Below are 22,054 nucleotides of genomic sequence, written 5' to 3'. Positions count from 1 at the left end.
ATCTCCTTCCTCATGTTCTTGACCTCCTCCATGGTCTCTTTGACCATGGCTTTCTGCTCCATAATCTCCTGCATGACCTCTTTACTATTTACCCCTTCTTCTGTCCTTGCTTTTATTTGGAGGAGTCTGTTACTGAGCTGGAGCCTGTCCTCGCTCAGTTTGAGAATAATCTCGTACATCCTCCCCAAATTTTCTATCACTGTCTCTTTTATTATGGTTTTGATGTTTCCTGACTGTTCCAGGTGCAGCTTGGCGTCCTGGAAAAGACGGTTCGCCACCACTCTGAGGTTCTCAGGTTCCTCCTCTGAGGTGTGAGCCTGTTGTACCTCCCTGGGTGGGGCCGCCTTGGGAACAATCCTCTTCCTTCCTTCTGTTTCTAACATCTCTCCTTTTTTTGCAGGTCCTGATGAGCCGGTCAACTTGGAGCTGTTCTTCGTCGACATGTCTGGTAAGTATTTATATGTATATTTTTGACAAAGAAAATAAAGAAAATAAAGAAAACCAAAAAGTTTTAATTTCCACCACTGGTTCCTGGTCTAAGTAGTCTGGTAAGTATTTATATGTATATTTTTGACGAAGAGAATAATTAAAATAATAAAACCAAAAAGTTTTAATTTCCACCACTGGTTCCTGGTCTAAATAGTCTGAGGTGTAGGGAGCCGCAGACTATCCCCTTTATTTGTTAGAATTGAAATTTTTTATAAGTATATTTATTTATTTGATATTGAAACCCAACCCAACCAAACCAGTCAGTTTGTAAATATTAAATGTTTTTGTCAAAAGTATATATCTCTATGTATATCTCTATGTTTGTATCAATTTGTATATATCTGTGTGTATATATTTAGTCAATGTATGTATATGTCTGTGTTACAATAACTTGTCAAAATATATGTAAAGAATATAAGTTTATATTAAACTTGTCTCAAAATTTAATCAATTTTACAGAATAAAAATGTGTATATTTATACACTTTGTCCGAGATGGTCACAACAGAGAATTAAAGGAAAGAAAGAAAAATAAAATAATAAACTTTTAGATACTCAATATCTAGTCTTAATATTAAAGTGCAGTGGTGTAAATAGCCACTGCTGTCTCCTACACTATACTTAATATCTAGGTACTTAGTCTAAATTATATCTAAAATATTAGCTTAAAAAAATATGATTATGTAAGAAAATGTAGTGGTGTAGAAAGCCACTGCCGTCTCCTATACTATACCAACCAACTATGTGCTTAGTCCATTTATATCTTAAAAATAGTTAGTAAAAATTTACAATATATTAAGTGAAAATGTGTATCTTATTTGTTCTTATACTCTGTGTACACACCACAGTTTGTTAATATACAAATTTTTAGTTTACGTAAGTGGATTCCGAAAAAAACTTTTTTATTTATGGACCGATTTTTATGCAACTTTTTTCAATTTGTAGGTCTCCACTAAAAAATGATCCCCACCAAAAATCACGTTGATCCGGTTTTTGGAAGTCAAGTTATAAACGAAGATACACTTTTGTTACCTTGTTCTATAAATAGAACAAAAACTGGCGCTTCGACCAAAGTTGTTACTTTTTTTATAACTCAGAAACTACTACTTGGAAAAATCTGAAACTTTCAGGGTATATTCTTTAAGAGTGCTGCTACTTAGGTATACAAAAATAATTAGGGGTTACCGCTGAAAATCTTTTGGAAAATAATGTACAAAATTTGGAAGAGTAAAATTCGAAAATTTAAATTAGTATTTTCTAAATAACTTGCTCTGTGGTTCACGGATCTTCGATCTTCTTTCAGGGGTGTCAAGGGAAAGTTCGTCCGCGTCGAAAGACACTCTTGGTGTCACTCTCCGACTCTCCGTTTCAAAAGTAGTCTCCACGTGGTTTTTAGGAAAACTCCAATATCTCCGGGGTGCGCGGGGGAAAAAATCCCAGATTTTGTGGGGACTTGGGGGGTCACCAGGCACACAGGGGGGAGTAATAAAAAAGGGGGGGTACCGCTTTAAAAACGGCGCCGCACGCACTTTTGTTTAAAACCACGTGTTTTTTAAGCGTTTTTGTGGGAAAAACCCCGCTAACTTTGGTTCCCGCACTCGGATTTTCACAAAAAACACTTAGTTTACAGGGATACTTCCCAGACCATCCCTATGTGGTCGGGCATGTCGCTGAGTTCACTATTAGTATTTTTAATTTAATTTTTAAAACTAAAAAGTGTCTTTTTTCACAAGATTTTAATAGTTTTTTAATGATTTTTGTCACTCGCACTTGTCCAAAAATTACTTTTTTGGCACCGTCGGATAGGGTACACTTCCGCGCAACTTTCAGTGTCACTTTCACTTTAATCGCACTAGTATATCCCGAGTTATGAATTTTTTCGTCCGAAAAATCTTGTTTTGGTAGTCTAGGGAGCCGCGTTCGTGTCTGATCGCTACGAGGGCTCAACCGGGACTGGGTTAGGTTAGGTTAGGTTAGGTTAGGTTAGGTTAGGTTAGGTTAGGTTAGGTTAGGTTAGGTTAGGTTAGGTTAGGTTAGGTTAGGTTAGGTTAGGTTAGGTTAGGTTAGGTTAGGTTAGGTTAGGTTAGGTTAGGTTAGGTTAGGTTAGGTTAGGTTAGGTTAGGTTAGGTTAGGTTAGGTTTTTTTTTTTTTTTTTTTTGGGTGTTGAAGCCCTAGACTTTAATTTATTTTACTAATATCCAGTCTACTCTCACGACCGCAGTCCTCGCTAATGGATACGGGCGGCTGGGGTCGATCGAGCAGACTTGATGGACTTAAAGAAAATTTGAGTGACTTATAAATCTTTATATAACTTTTCTATGGACTTCAAAATAAATTTGAGACACAGTTTTTAATATAAGAACATTAATTGAGACACTCCGTTTACACACACACAGAAAATTCGATTGACACTTATCTTGTTTGCTACTGTATATACAAACTAATTTCTAACTTAAGATTACTTAGATGTAACTTTATTAATATTATCTATATTTACACTTGTATATATATATCCATTTTTTTTTTTTTTTTTTTTTTTTTTTTTTTTTAATATTATATTTTATATATTTATTTACTATATATGTCTTATATTTTGTATATATGCTTTTTTTTTTTTTTTTTTTTTTTTTTTTTTTTTTTTTTTGTATATATGCTTTTTTTTTTTTCGTAACTTTTCTTTTGGTACACAGTAACTATGTATAACTTAACTGTACAATACTCTTTAGAACTAGAACTATAACAATATAACTATACATATTAGTAGAACGTACATTTATAACTAAACATATTTATATTTTAAAAGTAAACATATAAGAAAAAAAAAAAAAAAAAATATTTTTGATAACAACATGAGTTGAGATACACTTATCTCTATTTTTAACTATTGTGTGTAAACGGTGATTAATAACTTAAATTAAACAATATTTGCAGTTTTATGTGAATGTTTATGCCAATTGAAGGCGCCTTTGGCTTTACGTAACAACAATTAGAATATATAATGTATGTGCATTTATTGCGACTGAAGTTTGGAAATTACACATTAAACAATTTTAAAATTTTAACAAAAATTTCAACATTTTAAAATTAGAAAAGGAAATAAATGTTATGTACCATAATCGATTTTGCTCCTTATTTGACTAGACAGGTATAAAATAGTGGGACAATTGGATGAAAAAGCAGAGTGCTCGGCATTTATTTTACTATTAGTCTTGGTGTTATATTTAGTACAATTATAGCATTTAGGGGTTTTGTCACTTGAAATGTGTGGGCAGTTTGGAGCTTGATGTGTGGTGTCTGCACAATGCGAACAAGGTCTGCAGTCGGACACACAGTTATTACTGATGTGCCCGAACTGCAGACACTTGTAGCATTGGATGAAGGGAGAGAAATCTCCCACAAAAACTTTTTGGTGATCGACGTTAATACGACCTAAATGAATAGCCTCGCGATAGACAGCGGGTGCAACGATAAATACGGCATTATATAAGTTAGGATTCCTGTTATTATTGCGTTTAAATCTTAATTTGAGATCATCCGGTTGTTTTATTAGGTCGCTTATGCTAGGATTTTGTAAAATAATAATTGAAGTTAAATCCTCAAGAGAAATGTCTTTCGACACCCCTTTGAGGATAAACATAGGGCGGAGCTTTTTCGCCGGCACTGCTGTAACTGAGGTGGATTCCTTGAGCCGATTCAAGGTTTCTTGGCACTGTAATTCATTGGCAAACTCTACTCTAACTTTATTATTAGATATGGCTTTAACTCTAGTGGGAGCGTAATTTTTATTTCTGAAAGAGATACTTTTTTTGAATTTATTTATGGTGTTAGGTTGTTCTTCCGACGTTTCTAAGGGGGATATTACTATTGCTGGCTTATATTTTAATTTTAGTGATTTCTCAGGGGGGGTTCTAGAAGATACAGCCTGTGCGCAAGAATAACCGGAACCAGCTGAAAGTTCCTCCTTTATTTCTACCTTAAACTTGGCCATCTCTTCCTTCATAGCAGAGACAATCTCTTCTCTGAGAGCAGTGTTATCCACAACAGGAGCAGGAGTGGGGGCAGAAGCCGGAGGGTCGGGAGTTGAATTTAAATTATTGGGCTCTAGTTGTGATTCTAAGAAAATATCTGCAGCTATTCCAATTTCCTCAGCGGCTTCGATAATAAACCGTTTATTGATAGAGGTTACGCTTTTATTTTCATGTACCGCCTGTATGATTTGTCTGGCTAAAGTGTTAATAACACTGCTCATAGAGCGAACGTCTTTTACTGCCGCAGCCTTTACTGGAAGGTCCTTACGCTGCATTTTTTCGGCCTTTTTAGTTTTAGGTTTAGGTTTAGGTTTGGGGAGTGTTTCGGGCACCGCGTCGTCTGTTTCTCCTTCAGAGGACATTGCCAACATAAGGGATTCAATATCAGGGGAACTGCATCTGCTGTCAGGTAATTGAGCAGCTCCAGACACGGGGGTGATGGGGTCTTGTCGACTTGTCTCAGGTTTTGAAGAAACCTGCGACAAAGTCTTTTTCTTAGTACTGGAAGGTGTTTGGAACATTTTCTTATAATCCATTTTTGTAATTAAATAATTAAATAAAGATAATAATAATAGAAGACAAAATTTATAATTCTACAGTGGTTGGCGCAATCTAAAGAGAAAGAATAGAGACAGGTCAAGTCCGGGTAAGTGGGAATTTTGGGAATTATTCTCGAGAAACTCCAAAAACGTCGACAATCCTGCGAGATGACGCGGGAGTGATCAAAATTAAAGACTAAAATTACAGACTAACATTAAAAACTAAAATTTAAAGACTAAAGTTAAAAGCAAAACAAGGTAATTTCCTTTAAATTTTTTCCTAAGAAAATATTTAAAATTTTAAAATCAAAGTTACCAAATATTATTCACTATTTAAGATAATCGAAACTCAAAATAAAATGTATATACTATTAGTTTACAGAAACAGCCGAAGAAGAGAAAAAGCTTAACCGAACAAATTTTGAATGAAAAAACAAGTGAAAGGAAGTTATACTATAGTTATGCTATAATATATATTACAAGTTTTATACCACTATTTTAAATTAATTATTTTAGTAGTCTATAGACTATACTTCTATTTACTGTATTATAATTATATTTATTACTAGTTCAATTTTAATTTTAAGCTATTAAAACAAAGACTTATTTATAAACAAAGAAATATAACTTAAAACTTTTGTCTAATTTACTTTAGAACATCCAATTATAGAGATTTACACTTACAATAACAGCCCTCCCCAGCTGTTTACATAAATCATACACAAATAATATTTACTCCATTATATATTTTCCGACAAAAGAAATAAAATAAAAAGAAGATAATTAAGTTTTAAACTCCAAGTATTCAAATTTTGCACAAACGTTTATGTTTTGTTTAATACAATGTTAAAAGTTAACAGCTGCTGACTTTCTCTAAACAATAGTTCGAGCACTGATCCTTCCTGCTCACGCGAAACTGACCCTTATAACACGCGCAACTATGTTCAAATTCGGACTAGACAGCTGGACATCTGGACAACTCAAGGGCAATTGGAGTTTATGACACTGTTTTGTACAGAGATGTTTTGTATAGATTTTTTGCAAAGAAAATATTTAAAATTTAAAGTTAAAGTTACCAAAAATAATGCAAATTATGAGTTATACTACTATTTACTATATTATTAAACCTAAAACAAACACCTATAAATCAATATATCAATTATAATTTACTAATTCTAATTTATTTATACAAAACTAATTTATATACAATTAAACTTAACTATTTAGTATGGAGATCGGTGTTACGTAATTAGATTTGAAAAATCACTTTTTTATTTACAGTCGGATTTTAATTCTGTTTTTACTATTTGGTTGGATAGGTATAAAAAATGATCTTTACAAAGTATCAATATTCTAGGTAGTTGTTTTAGGTATTAAATGTACATTTAAAGATTTAAGAAAAAATTCACTGTGCCCTCACTTAGTACTATTGTTAATAACTAATTCAATTATTGTCCAAAAAATCTGAAACTTTACACTATTGTTCTTCATTAAATTGTCTGTACGGTGAAATAATAAAAAATTGGGGTTGTCGATATTAAATTAATTTTACAGACCTTGAAACTTAATATTTTCCCGAGATGTGTCCGTTCTTTAGGTTTTTCTCAAATAACTCCATATTTTGACACTTGATTTTAAATATAAAAACACATTCTGAATAGTCACAACCAGGCACGTCGAACTATGTATAGTACATAACTCTACATCTCTCCGTCGCGAAGTTAGACCGAAGGTCATCCAAGGTCAAACTTCAACAAAAACACTTATATCTTGAAAACGGAGAGACGGAAAATTCTCAAATTTTGCAGGGACGTGTGGGAGAACTATATACATTGAATTATTAAATAAAAAAGTGGGGTTGTCGATCTTGTTTCTCCGCCGCACGCAAAAAACAGAGATTTTTGGCCCACTTTTGCACTATGTTTCACTTAAAACTCCGATTTTTCAGAAACTACTTGTCCGATTTTAATTATTTTTGTAAATATATGTAAATTAAAGTCCCTTCTAGCACTATGCAAAAGTTTATCTAGATAAAAATTAGTTTACTATTTTTAATCACTTTTTAAACTTAGTTTGAGCGTATTTCGCTAATAAATGCACAGTTTTTCCAAGTTTTTTCACATTTCCACTTATCCGATTTTCACAGTTTTTTCACTAACTTGTAGGGCTATTAAGCGCGCAACTTTTGACACATTTCACATATTTTTACGATGATTATTTCAAAACTTATGATTTTTTTGTCATAACTTAGCCGTATTTTTGGCCTGGGAGGCCGCGGAAGCGACCGTTCACGACGCGAGCTCAGCCCAGACTGGGTTAGGTTAGGTTAGGTTAGGTTGGGTTGGGTTGGGTTGGGTTGGGTTGGGTTGGGTTGGGTTGGGTTGGGTTGGGTTGGGTTGGGTTGGGTTGGGTTGGGTTGGGTTGGGTTGGGTTGGGTTGGGTTGGGTTGGGTTGGGTTGGGTTGGGTTGGGTTGGGTTGGGTTGGGTTGGGTTGGGTTGGGTTGGGTTGGGTTGGGTTGGGTTGGGTTGGGTTGGGTTGGGTTGGGTTGGGTTGGGTTGGGTTGGGTTGGGTTGGGTTGGGTTGGGTTGGGTTGGGTTGGGTTGGGTTGGGTTGGGTTGGGTTGGGTTGGGTTGGGTTGGGTTGGGTTGGGTTGGGTTGGGTTGGGTTGGGTTGGGTTGGGTTGGGTTGGGTTGGGTTGGGTTGGGTTGGGTTGGGTTGGGTTGGGTTGGGTTGGGTTGGGTTGGGTTGGGTTGGGTTGGGTTGGGTTGGGTTGGGTTGGGTTGGGTTGGGTTGGGTTGGGTTGGGTTGGGTTGGGTTGGGTTGGGTTGGGTTGGGTTGGGTTGGGTTGGGTTGGGTTGGGTTGGGTTGGGTTGGGTTGGGTTGGGTTGGGTTGGGTTGGGTTGGGTTGGGTTGGGTTGGGTTGGGTTGGGTTGGGTTGGGTTGGGTTGGGTTGGGTTGGGTTGGGTTGGGTTGGGTTGGGTTGGGTTGGGTTGGGTTGGGTTGGGTTGGGTTGGGTTGGGTTGGGTTGGGTTGGGTTGGGTTGGGTTGGGTTGGGTTGGGTTGGGTTGGGTTGGGTTGGGTTGGGTTGGGTTGGGTTGGGTTTTTTTTTTTTTTTTTTTTTTTTTTTTTTTATTATTAGTAGTCAAAATACACCACGGACATGGTGCGTCCGTGCCTTTTTCTGCTCTTCAGGGTAAATTGTTGTGATTTGGTCCTTTTTCTTTGTAGGTTGAACTCATTTCAACGGTTGTATTGTCTTTGGTTGTATTGTTGTGTTGTGTTATGTTTTGTCTTGTCCGGTTTGGTTTGTCAGTTTATCGATTGCGTCCCAGTCTCTCTGAGAGATAGCCATTTTTGTATTGTATGTCTTGATGTCTTCTGCGCTTGAATTATTTGCCCTGCTGATAAACCTCGCGATCGCGTCCATGTCGTGCGTGTCGTTATAATATATACACTCCTCTGTGTGTCTTGTTATCGCCACGACAGCATGTGTTATGCTGTCGTGTAGAGGGATTTTGGTGGATTTTGTCTGTATTATAACGACTGATTTATACATCAACCCCTGGGACTCATTTATGGTGAGGATGCGTGAGTTTTGCCCTTTTCCGCATCCTTTCCGGCTGAGATCCGTTTTCTCCGTTTGTGTGTGGACCAGGAACAGGGTGTCGGGTGAGTCCATTGGGACGGATGAGCCGGTGAGTCTTTCTCTTCTCAAGGATCGAGTTTTGGAACGTGCCGTGTAGATCCCGTCATACACTTCGTTAAGGGCGTAAGTCACGTCTTGTGGGCATCTATATGATCTTAAGAGCTCCTGGGTGATGGACGTCACAAGGTTTGGGCCGATATATTTAAGTTTAAATAGGTTTAGCCTGTCGATGTATGGGAGCTGATTGAAGTCCCCGATCAGCGTGAGTTTTTCTGCACCTGTGAGCTTTACCGCCATCACGATTGCCCCGAAATGGTTCATCAAAGCCTCGTCCACTATCAGCCTCTTGGGCCTGTCTTTGGCTTTGATGCCATTTACGAGGAGTGAGGCGATTGTTCTCACTTTGCTGCGTCCTTCCCGCTCGCGTTTGAAGTCTATTTTTCTCCTGAGATCTTGTGCTGCTTCTGTAGTGGTGGTAGCGATCAGGTCGGTGTCGGGGTTGAAGGTGTTTGTAACCCAGGTTGATTTTCCACTGCCTGGGGCTCCGTTGACCCATTCTATTTCTGGTGTGGGATGGTGGGTGAGGTTTATCGGGCTGTCTGAGATCTGGGTGGCTTTTGCCTTGTCCAGGATCTTTTGTTCCAGCGAAACCTCTGTGCATCGAGCTAGTACTAAGATTGGGTCATCGGGTGTAGTTTTGAATCTGGGTGTGTTGTTGTCTTCGTCAGTTCTGGATTCCCTTTCTACAAAGCCGAGTTTCCCGCTGTAGGCCGTCCTGTGGGGGAGTTTTGGTGGTTCTCCCCTCAGGTATTCCGATGTGGAGTTGTCGTAGATGGCGGCCTTTTCTTCCTCGAGTAGCACCTTGAGTAAGCCTTCGTTCCCGAGCTCGAAGGTCTTGCGTATCTTCTCGCAGATCCCAAGGTTTACCTTTGTGCTTTCTCGTAGGATGGTGATGTACTCCAGAAGTGCGTTCTCCATATGCTGCTTTGTGTCGTTTGCTGGAGGCAGGTCGGGTGTTGTGACCTGTCCTTTGTCAGCTCTTGTGATCTTATCCTTCCTGACGAGACGTTCTTTGGGTTTTAACAGGCTAATTATATGTGCTGTTTTGGAGGGTTTGGATGTTGATTCCCTCTTCTTTGATCTCTCTTCTTTGGCTAGTCTCTCCTGTAGACGCATTGCTCCGCTTGTCTCGGTTGTTTTGGCTATTATGGCTTCCTTCCTGTCTTTTAGGAAGGCCAAGTCTTCTCCTCTGTTTTCGTAAACAACCACTCTGTGACTTTTGGAAGCGTTAACGCATCCCAAAAAGTCTTCGACTGTTCCTCTGTCGAATCCGGCTTTCATAGCGTCCACGCTCAGTGTTTTTGGACCGATGTTGTTTGTTTCTTCTGCCGTCAGCGTGCTCAGGTGGACGAGCACTTTGCATGCCTTGGTGAAGGGGGACTCGCCGTTGATGCCTTCGAAGAGTGCGATGGTTTTGTTCTTCAATCGCATTGTTCGAAATTCGCAGTTTCCCAGCGATGTGGTGGGCATGCTGTCGTAGATCGACTTTCTCATTGTGGCCTTGTCTGTGCTGCCTTTTGTGAGAACAGCTAGGCCAGGAGAGATGTAGACCCACTTGTTCGGGCCGACGATGCAGAAGCAGAGTCCCAGCGTCTCTTCGTCGTCGTCCATGAAAAGGGCTACGGGACGAGTCGATAGCCCTGGGACGCCGGGGTGTCCGTTTTGCAGTAGATGTTGAGCGTGTGTTTCCGGGGTGGTTGTTTTGGTAGGGCCAACTTCGGTGATGGACGCAGCAAGGCCAGTTTCCTCCCCGAGCTTCCTTCCTCTTGCAATCTTGCTGCCGTTTCTACGCATTGCGATGCAGAAGATGTCCAGAAGGTAGTCTAGGAAGACAGGCCTCCGCAGGTTGTCCGCCATCACTGTTGCTATGCCTTCCCTCTCCAGTTTAATATTGAGTTGTGTTTCTAGGTTAAGGCGGGCTATGGAGAATCTTGGGCATTCCAGAATGATGTGCCACACTGTTTCTTCGATGTTGGGGTCGCATTCGCAGCCCGGGGAGTCTTTGAGCTTGTGTTTATACAGGTAGCTGGCAGTACCACCGTGTCCCGTCAAGACTTGCACGTGGATTGGGTCCCATCTTACCTTCCTGATTATTTGAAAAGCAATTTCAACATCAGGAAGGAATTCCCTGGTGGTGTTGCCCGTGCTGGAGGTAAGGTATCTATCCTGCCATCTTTTTACAGATTCTTCACGGATTTTGGTCTTGACGTGGGCCACTGGTGTTCTTTTATAGTCATATGGGCGGTCCAGCAGTGCGGCTTCTTTAGCAAGTTCGTCTGCCCTTTCGTTTCCGGCTGTGCCTATATGTGCTCGGAGCCAAACTAGCCTGATGCTTCTTCCTTGTTCCTTCATGCGCTGTATGTACTGCTGTGTCGCTCTTGCTATGGGGTGGGTGGTCCTCGGGTTCCCCAGCAGGTCTAGTGAGGACCTTGAGTCGCTGAGGATGGTAGCCAGGGGGACATTTGTTCGCATAACCTCCTGGCTAGCTTTATATATAGCATAGAGTTCAGCTTGGAATACAGTGCATGCGGGGTGTAGGGTGAACTTTCGGGATTTTGTTTCTGTTCCTCCCTCCCACCAGGAGAATGCAGCTCCTACTCTGTCTCGGATTTTGCTGCCGTCCGTATATATTTCAGGACCGTCTCGCTGGTGGTTGTTGTTGAGGGGTTCCGGTGTTTCTTCTTCTTCTTGACTCCCATATTTTATGGCCTCTTGGGAGGCTGGGTGCTGTAGTTTGTCAAAGTCTATGTTACATTCGAGAGTCGTGTTGAGGGGAAGGTAGTTGGTGATTTTGCCTTTCTTTGTGCGGTGGATTAGGGCCTGCTCTTGTATTCTGATGTCCAGGGGGAGCAGGCCTGACAGAATTAATGCTGACGTGTAGGAGACCGTGCGGTAAGACCTGCAGATCTTTTGGGCGAACCCTCTCTGCAGCGTGTGTAGGTGCTGCTGTATCATGCGCAGTTCGGTGGATTCGCACCACGCACTCGCACCATAGGTGATGATTGGTTCTATTACCGCTGTATAGATGGTCCTTATGATCTCCGAGTTTAGTCCCCAGGTGATTTTCGCCGTGCACGCAAGCCGGTTGTAGATTTGTGTGGCTTTCCTGCACTGTGCCACGACGTGGGACTTAAAGGTCAGATTTCTGTCTATTATCACACCGAGGATTTTTATTTCTTGAACCAACTGGATGCTGGTTTGTGCCATTCTCAGGTTAGGGGGATTATACTTTAGCTTTTTCGTGAGGAGCATCGCGTTGGTCTTGTGCGGTGCAAAGCTAAGTTTGTTCCGTTCTCCCCATGTCATGACAGTTGTTAACGTCTCGTTGGCTTCGTTTTGTAGGGCTTCCATGGTGGTGTTGGCAAAAACGAGTACGACGTCGTCGGCGAAGGCTTGGCAGTACACCCCTTTTTCTGTCAGCCGATGCAGTAGAGAGTCTAAAATTACGTTCCAAAAGGTCGGTCCGCCAGTGGAACCTTGGACGCAACCCTTTGTAGTGCATTTTGTGGAGACTCTCCTGGCGTAGTTGACTAAGATCTTCCTGTCGTTGAGATATGCATCGACTACCTTGAAAAGGTTTCTGGGGCACTCCTTGATGGCGAGTTGTTTCTGGAGTGCCGGCCACCACGCGTTGTCGAAAGCTCCCTCGATGTCCAAAGATACGACGAGGACTGATTTCCTGTCTGTCAGTTTCTGTCGTAGGTGGTCTATGAGGTCGCTTAGGGCGTCTTCTGTACCGCGTTGAGGTGTGAAGCCGTATTGCCGCTTGTTCATTCTGGGGAGGAGATGCCACTGGAGGCGGCCCACTAGAAGCTTTTCCACTATCTTTCCCATCACTGATAGAAGGCCGATTGGTCTGTAGGACTTGGGGTGTGTATAGTCCTCTTTCCCGGGCTTACGGATTATGACCACATGAGCTACCTTCCACTGCTCCGGAAAGTAGCATAGTGACAGGCACTTGTTCGCCATCGCTAGGAAGATGTCTTCGGCGTTGCGGATGGCAGCGGTGCAAATGTCTGCGGTCAGCCCGTCGGGGCCAGGCGCCTTTTTGGGATTTAGTTGCTTCAGCACCGTCTCTAGTTCAGTGACGGTGAATGGTGGGTCGTCCTCAGGTAGGGTGTTGGTGTCGAAATTTTTGATCCAGTTTCTGATTGAGGCGTGGCAGGGTTTGTCTGTTGCCTCTGAGTCGTCAGGGTAAAACGTTCGAGCCAGAAGGTCTGCCGAGTCTTGTGGGGACAGGGTGTGGCCTGTAGTCGGGTTCCTCAGGAGTGTGTCATCTTGGCGACCATCACATCTACGCAGGACTCTGTAGATTTTGTCCCACATGCTTTCCTTCTCCTGGTTTGTGCAGAAATCCTTCCAGCTTTCCGTTTGCGCTTTTTCCGCCTCAATCTTGTACTCCTCCTTGATTTTTACATACTCGTTTATTACATGTGTTTTCCTATTTTTGGCTGCGTTCCTGATTCTCCTCTTGTGCTGGAGTACTTTTTTGCGCATTTGGTCCAATGTTTTTGTCCACCAGGGCGGTAGAGGGTTTTGGGTTTCCGGTCTTAAGTACGGGATGGTATCTTCACAGGTTTTGTGGATTAGGGCCGTAAAGGTGTTTACGGCCACTTCTAGTTCTTCGGGATCCTTTAGTTGTTCTATTATAGCGGGTGTAAAATAATTTTCTTGTAGTAATTTTTTGAAAAGTGTTCCGAATTCCTTCCATTTTGCCTTTCTAGTGTTGTACTTCCGCGTTGTGATGGGCTTAAGACTGGCCAGTGGCCGTCGAAGCTGTAACGCGAAAGTAATGGCGTTGTGGTCGGAGGTGGTGATGTTCCTCTGTACGGTCCACTTTTCAATTTTTCCTAATAGAGAGCGGCTGCATGCTGTCACATCAATGGCGCTTTTGCATACTATCCCCCCTCTTATGGTTTCGAACGTTGGTGTATCCCCGGTGTTAAGTATGTGAAGATCCATTTCGTTTAGGAACGCGCTGTACATTTCACCCCTGGTGTCCTCAGTGATGCTACCCCACCAGGGGCTCCATGCGTTGGTGTCTCCAGCAACTATGATATTTGTGGTCGATTCCGCCAGCTTCCCATAGATATCCTTGATCCTTGCTAGGTATGGCGTTAGGTCTTGGTCGCCCTCCAGGTAAATTGAGATCAATCCTAGTTGCAGGCTGCCCCCTCTCAGTAAGACTGCCGCCTCCGTTTCAGTCACCGTCTGGGGGTCGTTGACTACCTCCAGTCGGTCACTGAACACAATAATTGCAGCCTTAACTGGTTTTGTGCGTCGGAGTGTGCACTGTACTACTTTTGTGCCTGGATATTGCTTTAGTACCCCCGCGCTGCCTACGTACGGCTCCTGCACTAAAGCAATATCGATCTTTCTATCCTTAGCAGCTTGAAGGAGTTCCGCCGTTGCCAGTTTTGATCTTTGCAGATTGGCCTGTATGATGTTGATGTTCCTAGCTTTTGTCTGTGTTTCTGTGTCATTTTGGATGCCTTTAGCAGTACCTAATCTTTGATCTTGCTATGGCATCCCATTTATGTCGCTCGTGGCACTCTGTACTAAAGGCATTGTGGTCCATACTTGTGTCTTTTTTACCTCCTTCTCTACAGTTTATGCAGGTTGGTGGTTTACCCGCTTTCCTCTCCATGCAGTCTCCCCATGTGTGTGGGCCTCCGCAGTGGCTGCAGAGATGGTCTTTTTCTTGGCACGTTGTTCTTGTGTGGCCAAATCCCAAGCACTTTATGCACTGCATGAGAGGAGACTGATCCGCTACAGGTCTTCTTTGTAGCCCTATGTGGAGGTGGCCGGCTTCCAGGACCGCTTTGTGTGCTTCCGGTGAAAGTTCCAAGATCGGGTGACACTCCAGGGGGTTGCGTGCTCGCTTCCTATAACGCACGCGCAGCTTGGCCTCCTTTCCGTGTTCCTTCAGAACATCCTTGTTTTGCGCCAGGACGTGCTCTATAATCTCGGTGTCCGTGTGGTAGGCTAGGACATCGCGGATTATAATGAGCGGGTTTGCTGGCCTGGCGACTTCCACTTTGAGGCCTTGCTGTCCCTTAACTTTCTCCTGCACCAGGCGAAGATCCTCATTTGTGTGGCAGCTCAGCACGACTTTTTGATTACGTGCTTTGCGTACCTTGTCCACCTTGGCGCCGGTCTTTTTGGCGTCGATGGCCGCCACTATCCTTTTGATGATAGTATCGCCGGTGTTTGTCGGATCACTAGACGATACTATAAGGGTGTGGTTTGGCCTCGGTTTGGGCTTCGCCGGTGTGGCCGTTATCCTGGCGTACGTCACCGTGGCTGGTCTCTTGCTGGTCGTGGTTGGTTTCCCACCTTCCGCAGCATCCATTTCTTCCTGAATCGACCTTGCTGGCGTGGTGGGCTTATCCAATTTCTCTTTTATTGACTTGATGTCGTTTGTTACCATTTCGAGCGTCCCCGCTATTGGGAGAAGGTTATCTTTTAGTTCTCTATCTCCCAATAGTGCTGTGGCTTGCGGTGGTGGTGCGGGTTTATCGTGGATGGTTTCGATTAGCTTCCTGATCTCCATCAATTCCTTTGGCGGTTCCAGGACAGGTGGAGGTGGTAGGGGTTTTTCTAGGTGCTCTAGCGCCTTCCCGCTGGTGTCCTGGATCCGTTGGAGTTGCTCACCGGTCTTTTTATTCTCTCTGCGGAATTCATCGAATTGATTTGACAGGGATTTGACTGACTTCTTGAGATCCTTATGTTCTTGCAGAATCTCTTGAAGTCCCTCGTGGCTTTCCTTCTTTGTCTGCGGTTGTAGGAGAAGCTTCTCTATCCCTGCCGTTGCTTTCCCCATAGAGGCTTTTATTTCCTTTATTTCTTGATGTGGCTCCCTTGTTTCGTACCCTAACCATTTCCGAACCTCCTTCGTCTCGGTTAGGGTCGCCGAGATGTTGTTACCTGCTTCTTCTAGATTGCCGGCCAGTTTTTGTATCACACTTATCATGGACTTATTATGGGCCCTCTCTATGTTAACAATCTCCCTGGCGTGTTTCACTCGTTCTGTCTCTAGGTTACACTTGTGCCTGGCTCTGGAGTCCGATAGAGCCAGGACTATTTCGTATAGGGATTGAAGACTGTCAATTGCTGTCTGCTTTAATTCCCTTTTCATGTTTTGAGACAGTTCGAGGGCCTCTTTTCCCGCCAGGAGCAGGTCGTTGGCTTGTTTTGTGGCAAGGTCCATTTCCACTCCAGTCCTTCTCGTAGATGTAATGAGGAGGCTGGTCCTGCGTCCTTTGAATGCATCCGATCCAGGTGACATCGACAGCCTGATGTCGCTGTCAGTATCAGCACTTTGCGGGAGACTGCCATCGGGCGAGGCCTCCGTGCGCCATTCCGATACTCTCTGCAAGGCTGAGTCGACGTTGTTTGGTGAGGAGGTTTCTGTGGGAGGCGTCGAGGGCTGGGAGGACGGAGTCTGTTTTTCGGCTTCCGCCCCTCGGGTTTCACCCGGTAGCTTTGTTGACTCCGTGCCTTTGTTTGAAATTTGCCGCCTCATGACTGCCTCTCTGAGTGACTTCGATGAAGATTCTTTCTTACCTCCTGCTGATACTGTGGTCTTGTTGTCGGCGAATGTTACTTTGGCGTTTTTCTTATTTGGTAGAGACATGTTGTGTGTATATATGTTACCGTTGAGATGAGTATGCTCCTCGCGCGGATGGGCGGGTGCTCTATTTCTCTCCCAGTGCTTTTTCTGAGGATTCTGTTGGAGCCAGATGGTTGGGCTCCTTTCGCTGAGTAAAACGAACCCAAACTCGGTGTGTCTAAGTCTTCCCGTTTAGGAGATAAACCCAGGGGGGGTGAGGTAAAAATTTTAAGGGGGGGGGATGACTTTCGTGGGGCGACTATTGGTGGGGTAGAAAATTTTTGAAGGGTGGGGGGTGGTGGAGGGGTGAGGGTGAAATAAGGGTGGTTGGGAATTTACTGTTAGATGACAGGGGGATGCAGGTGGTAGGTAGAGGAACCCGTGTATAATACGAGCTCCGGTGAGAAAACTGGGGTGGTAGGGGTTGAGGGTGGAGGGGGTTGGTTTGGGGGGGGGGGGTTTAAGGGTTAGGGGGTGTGTGGAAAGGACTTGGAGTCCTGAGTTGAACGAGCCCAAACACAGGGTGTTTGGACTGAGGGATGGGGGTAAACCCTGGGCTTACCTGCACGGTCTGAGACTTGTTGAGGTTCTCTGGTCTGCAGGATTCCTCGGACCGGTGTCGAAGTCCTCGGTCCGGCTTCGGAGTCTTCACGTAGGGTCTTCGAGGTTATATCGTACCGCGTGCTCTCTAACCGCGTGGTCACCACGCGGTTTTTAGAGGTTATAATGTAAACTTCGCGCCTTTGGGATTCCGTCTTCCTTGGACGGATTGTGACAAAAGTGGTGTCTTTGGATTTGTCTTGACGGCGCGAAGCTTTGCACGCTGAGAGTTTTTAGAATGCGATAAAACACTCACAGTTATAGATGGTGGAAGTTGATGCTGTTTTTCTCCGGATCCTGGAGTGCTGGTGGTCTGCAAACGATAATCCTGGTGAATCAGACGTGGGGAAATCAATTAAAACACTCGTTGCGCGTGTGGCTCGATGATTCGATTTTTTACGAATTTTTTATGCGGAGCCTATGTGTATTGTGCGGTTGTTTGGAGTGTACTGGGTTAGGTTAGGTTAGGTTAGGTTAGGTTAGGTTAGGTTAGGTTAGGTTAGGTTAGGTTAGGTTAGGTTAGGTTAGGTTAGGTTAGGTTAGGTTAGGTTAGGTTAGGTTAGGTTAGGTTAGGTTAGGTTAGGTTAGGTTAGGTTAGGTTAGGTTAGGTTAGGTTAGGTTAGGTTAGGTTAGGTTAGGTTAGGTTAGGTTAGGTTAGGTTAGGTTAGGTTAGGTTAGGTTAGGTTAGGTTAGGTTTTTTTTTTTTTTTTTTTTTTTTTTTTAATAAAAGATCCGGTGACCCCCTGGCATAACCAAGGCCATTGTATATTTTATGTTTTTATTTTAATCGAGAGTCTTTTTTTATTTCGGTTAGGTTAGGTTAGGTTAGGTTAGGTTAGGTTAGGTTAGGTTAGGTTAGGTTAGGTTAGGTTAGGTTAGGTTAGGTTAGGTTAGGTTTTTTTTTTTTTTTTTTGGGAGTTGAAGCCCATGACTTTAATTTATGGTTACAAATATCCAGTCTCTTTCTCGACCACAGTCCTCGCTAAGGGATACGGGCGGCCGGGGTCGATCGAGCAGACTTGATGGACTTAATAAAATTTGAGTGACTTATAAATCTTTATATAACTTTTCTATGGACTTCAAAATAAATTTAAGACACAGTTTTTAATATAAGAACATTAATTGAGACGCTCCGTTTACACACACACAGAAAATTCGATTGACACTTATCTTGTTTGTTACTGTATTTTATTACAAACTAATTTCTAACTTAAGATTATTTAGATGTAACGTTATTAATATTATCTATATTTACACTTGTAGATGTATATCTTTTTTTTTTTTTTTTTTTTTTTTTTATTTTTTTTTTTTTTTTTTATTAATGTTTATTTACTATATATATTTTATATTTCGTATATTTATATGTTTTTTTTTTTTTTTTTTTTTTCTTTTTTTTTTTTTTTTTTTTTTTTTTTCCCAATACATATCCTTTGACACTTAGTAACTATTTATAACTTAACTGTACAATACTCTTTAGAACTAGAAGTATAACATTATAATTATACATATTAGTAGAACGTACATTTATACTAAACATATTTATATTTTAAAAGTAAACATATAATAAACATATTTTTGATAACAACATGAGTTGGGATACACTTATCTCTATTTTAACTATTGTGTGTAAACGGTGATTAATAACTTGAATTATAACATATTTACAGTTTTATGCGAATGTTTATGCCAATTGAAGGCGCCTTTGGCTTTATGTAACAACAATTAGAATACATAATATATGTGCATTTATTGCGACTGAAGTTTGGAAATTACACATTAAACAATATTAAAGTTTTAACAAAAATTAAGCATTTTAAAATCAGAAGAGGAAACAAATGTTATGTACCATAATCGATTTTGCTCCTAATTTGACTAGACAGATATAAAATAGTGGGACAATTGGATGAAATAGCAGAGTGCTCGGCATTTATTTTACTATTAGTCTTGGTGTTATATTTAGTACAATTATAGCATTTAGGGGTTTTGTCACTTGAAATGTGTGGGCAGTTTGGAGCTTGATGTGTGGTGTCTGCACAATGCGAACAAGGTCTGCAGTCAGACACACAGTTATTACTGATGTGCCCGAACTGCAGACACTTGTAGCATTGGATGAAGGGAGAGAAATCTCCCACAAAAACTTTTTGGTGATCGACGTTAATACGACCTAAATGAATAGCCTCGCGATAGACAGCGGGTGCAACGATAAATACGGCATTATATAAGTTAGGATTCCTGTTATTATTGCGTTTAAATCTTAATTTGAGATCATCCGGTTGTTTTATTAGGTCGCTTATGCTAGGATTTTGTAAAATAATAATTGAAGTTAAATCCTCAAGAGAAATATCGTTCGACACCCCTTTGAGGATAAACATAGGGCGGAGCTTTTTCGCCGGCACTGCTGTAACTGAGGTGGATTCCTTGAGCTGATTCAAGGTTTCTTGGCACTGTGATTCATTGGCAAACTCTACTCTAACTTTATTGTTAGATATGGCTTTAACTCTAGTGGGAGCGTAATTTTTATTTCTGAAAGAAATACTCTTTTTAAATTTATTTATGGTGTTAGGTTGTTCATCCGATGTTTCTAAGGGGGATATTACTATTGCTGGCTTATATTGTAATTTTAGGGATTTCTCAGGGAGGGTTCTAGAAGATACAGCCTGTGCGCAAGAATAACCGGAGCCAGCTGAAAGTTCCTCCTTTATTTCTACCTTAAACTTGGCCATCTCTTCCTTCATAGCAGAGACAATCTCTTCTCTGAGAGCAGTGTTATCCACAACAGGAGCAGGAGTGGGATCAGAAGCCGGAGGGTCGGGGATTGAATTTATATTTTTGGGCTCTAGTTGTGATTCTAAGAAAATATCTGCAGCTATTCCAATTTCCTCAGCGGCTTCGATAATAAACCGTTTATTGATAGAGGTTACGCTTTTATTTTCATGTACCGCCTGGATGATTTGTCTGGCTAAAGTGTTAATAACACTGCTCATAGAGCGAACGTCTTTTACTGCCGCAGCCTTTACTGGAAGGTCCTTACGCTGCATTTTGTCGGCCTTTTTAGTTTTAGGTTTAAGTTTGGGCTTGGGAAGTGTTTCTGACCCTACATTCTCTGTTTCTCCGTCAGAAGACATTGCTAACATAAGGGATTCAATATCCGGGGAGCTGCATCTGCTGTCAGGTGATTGAGCAGCTCCAGAAACGGGGGTGATGGGATCCTGTCGACTTGTCCCGGCTTCCGAGGAAGCCTGAGACAAAGTCTTTTTCTTTGTACTGGTAGGCGTTTGAAACATTCTTTTATAATCCATTTTTATAATTAAAACAATAAACAATAATTCTACAAAAAGTTAGCGCAGTCTAGAAAGAGAACAGAGGCAGGTAAGTACAGGTAAGTGGGTGGTTTTGAGAGCTATACTCGAAAGACCCTAAAAACGTCAACAATACTACGAGGTAACGCAGGAATTACAAAATTAAATATTAAATAATTAAATAAAATACTAAAATCAGAGAGTAACATCAAAGCCTAACATTAAATACTAAACAAAACGACAAAATATATATTTTTTAATTTTTTCTAAGAAGATATTTAAAATACAAAATTAAAGTTAACAAAAATTATTAAAATTATGTTACAGCTGCTTACATAAACCGTGCACAAATTATATTTGCTCTATTGTATATTTTCCAACAAAAGAAATAGAAGAAAAGAAATAATTAAGTTTTATATTTTAAATATTTATGGTAGTGCGCGAACGTTCATATTTTGCTTAATACAATGCTCCAAGTTAACAGCTGCCGACTTTCTCCAAACAATAGTTCGAGCACTGATTCTACCTACACGCGAATCTGACCCTTATATCTCACATAACAAAGTTCAAATTCGGGCTGGACAACTGGACAACTCAAGGACAACTGGAGTTTATGACACTGTTTTGTATAGAGATGTTTTGTATAGGCTTTTGCTAAGAAAATATTTAAAATTTAAAATTAAAGTTACCAAAAATTATTAAAATTATGAATTATACTACTATTTACTATATTATTAAACCTAAAACAAACACCTATAAATCAATATATCAATAAAATTTACTAATTCTAATATATTTGTACAAAACTAATTTATAAACAATTGAACTTATCTATTTAGTATGGAGATCGATGTTACGTAATTGGTTAGGTTAGGTTAGGTTAGGTTAGGTTAGGTTAGGTTAGGTTAGGTTAGGTTAGGTTAGGTTAGGTTAGGTTAGGTTAGGTTAGGTTAGGTTAGGTTAGGTTAGGTTAGGTTAGGTTAGGTTAGGTTAGGTTAGGTTAGGTTAGGTTAGGTTAGGTTAGGTTAGGTTAGGTTAGGTTAGGTTAGGTTAGGTTAGGTAGGTTAGGTTAGGTTAGGTTAGGTTAGGTTAGGTTAGGTTAGGTTAGGTTAGGTTAGGTTAGGTTAGGTTAGGTTAGGTTAGGTTAGTTAGGTTAGGTTAGGTTAGGTTAGGTTAGGTTAGGTTAGGTTAGGTTAGGTTAGGTTAGGTTAGGTTAGGTTAGGTTAGGTTAGGTTAGGTTAGGTTAGGTTAGGTTAGGTTAGGTTAGGTTAGGTTAGGTTAGGTTAGGTTAGGTTAGGTTAGGTTAGGTTAGGTTAGGTTAGGTTAGGTTAGGTTAGGTTAGGTTAGGTTAGGTTAGGTTAGGTTAGGTTAGTTAGGTTAGGTTAGGTTAGGTTAGGTTAGGTTAGGTTAGGTTAGGTTAGGTTAGGTTAGGTTAGGTTAGGTTAGGTTAGGTTAGGTTAGGTTAGGTTAGGTTAGGTTAGTTAGGTTAGGTTAGGTTAGGTTAGGTTAGGTTAGGTTAGGTTAGGTTAGGTTAGGTTAGGTTAGGTTAGGTTAGGTTAGGTTAGGTTAGGTTAGGTTAGGTTAGGTTAGGTTAGGTTAGGTTAGGTTAGGTTAGGTTAGGTTAGGTTAGGTTAGGTTAGGTTAGGTTAGGTTAGGTTAGGTTAGGTTAGGTTAGGTTAGGTTAGGTTAGGTTAGGTTAGTTAGGTTAGGTTAGGTTAGGTTAGGTTAGGTTAGGTTAGGTTAGGTTAGGTTAGGTTAGGTTAGGTTAGGTTAGGTTAGGT

The 22,054-nt window shown here is 41.3% G+C and overlaps 1 protein-coding gene across 1 annotated transcript; it reads right to left on the bottom strand.

Annotated features, from left to right (window-relative positions):
* Nucleotides 1-8,203: 8,203 nt before the first annotated feature.
* On the bottom strand, nt 8,204-20,273 carry LOC146537098 (uncharacterized). Its single transcript, XM_085188170.1, has 4 exons — nt 19,572-20,273; nt 17,231-17,302; nt 14,343-16,491; nt 8,204-14,236 (listed from the first exon to the last, which is right to left on the bottom strand). The coding sequence occupies exons 1-4, from the start codon at nt 20,271-20,273 to the stop codon at nt 8,337-8,339; spliced, it is 8,823 nt and encodes a 2,940-aa protein (XP_085044296.1). The 3' UTR covers nt 8,204-8,336.
* Nucleotides 20,274-22,054: the final 1,781 nt, after the last annotated feature.

Source organism: Heliconius melpomene, chromosome 7 (genome assembly GCF_056956725.1).
Source record: "Heliconius melpomene rosina isolate 202511_hmr_F chromosome 7, ASM5695672v1, whole genome shotgun sequence".
NCBI lineage: Eukaryota > Metazoa > Arthropoda > Insecta > Lepidoptera > Nymphalidae > Heliconius > Heliconius melpomene.
This window is presented reverse-complemented; position numbering and strand designations above follow the sequence as displayed.

What these genes read in the sequence shown, in the direction of transcription:
- LOC146537098 (XM_085188170.1), bottom strand. Translation starts at nt 20,273, where the DNA reads ATGGATTATAAAAGAATGTTTCAAACGCCTACCAGTACAAAGAAAAAG. An exon ending in TACAATATAAGCCAGCAATA is followed by an intron (nt 17,303 to 19,571) that starts GTAATATCCCCC and finishes CTGATTCACCAG; the next exon opens with GATTATCGTTTGCAGACCAC. An exon ending in AGGAGGTAAAAAAGACACAA is followed by an intron (nt 14,237 to 14,342) that starts GTATGGACCACA and finishes AAAATGACACAG; the next exon opens with AAACACAGACAAAAGCTAGG.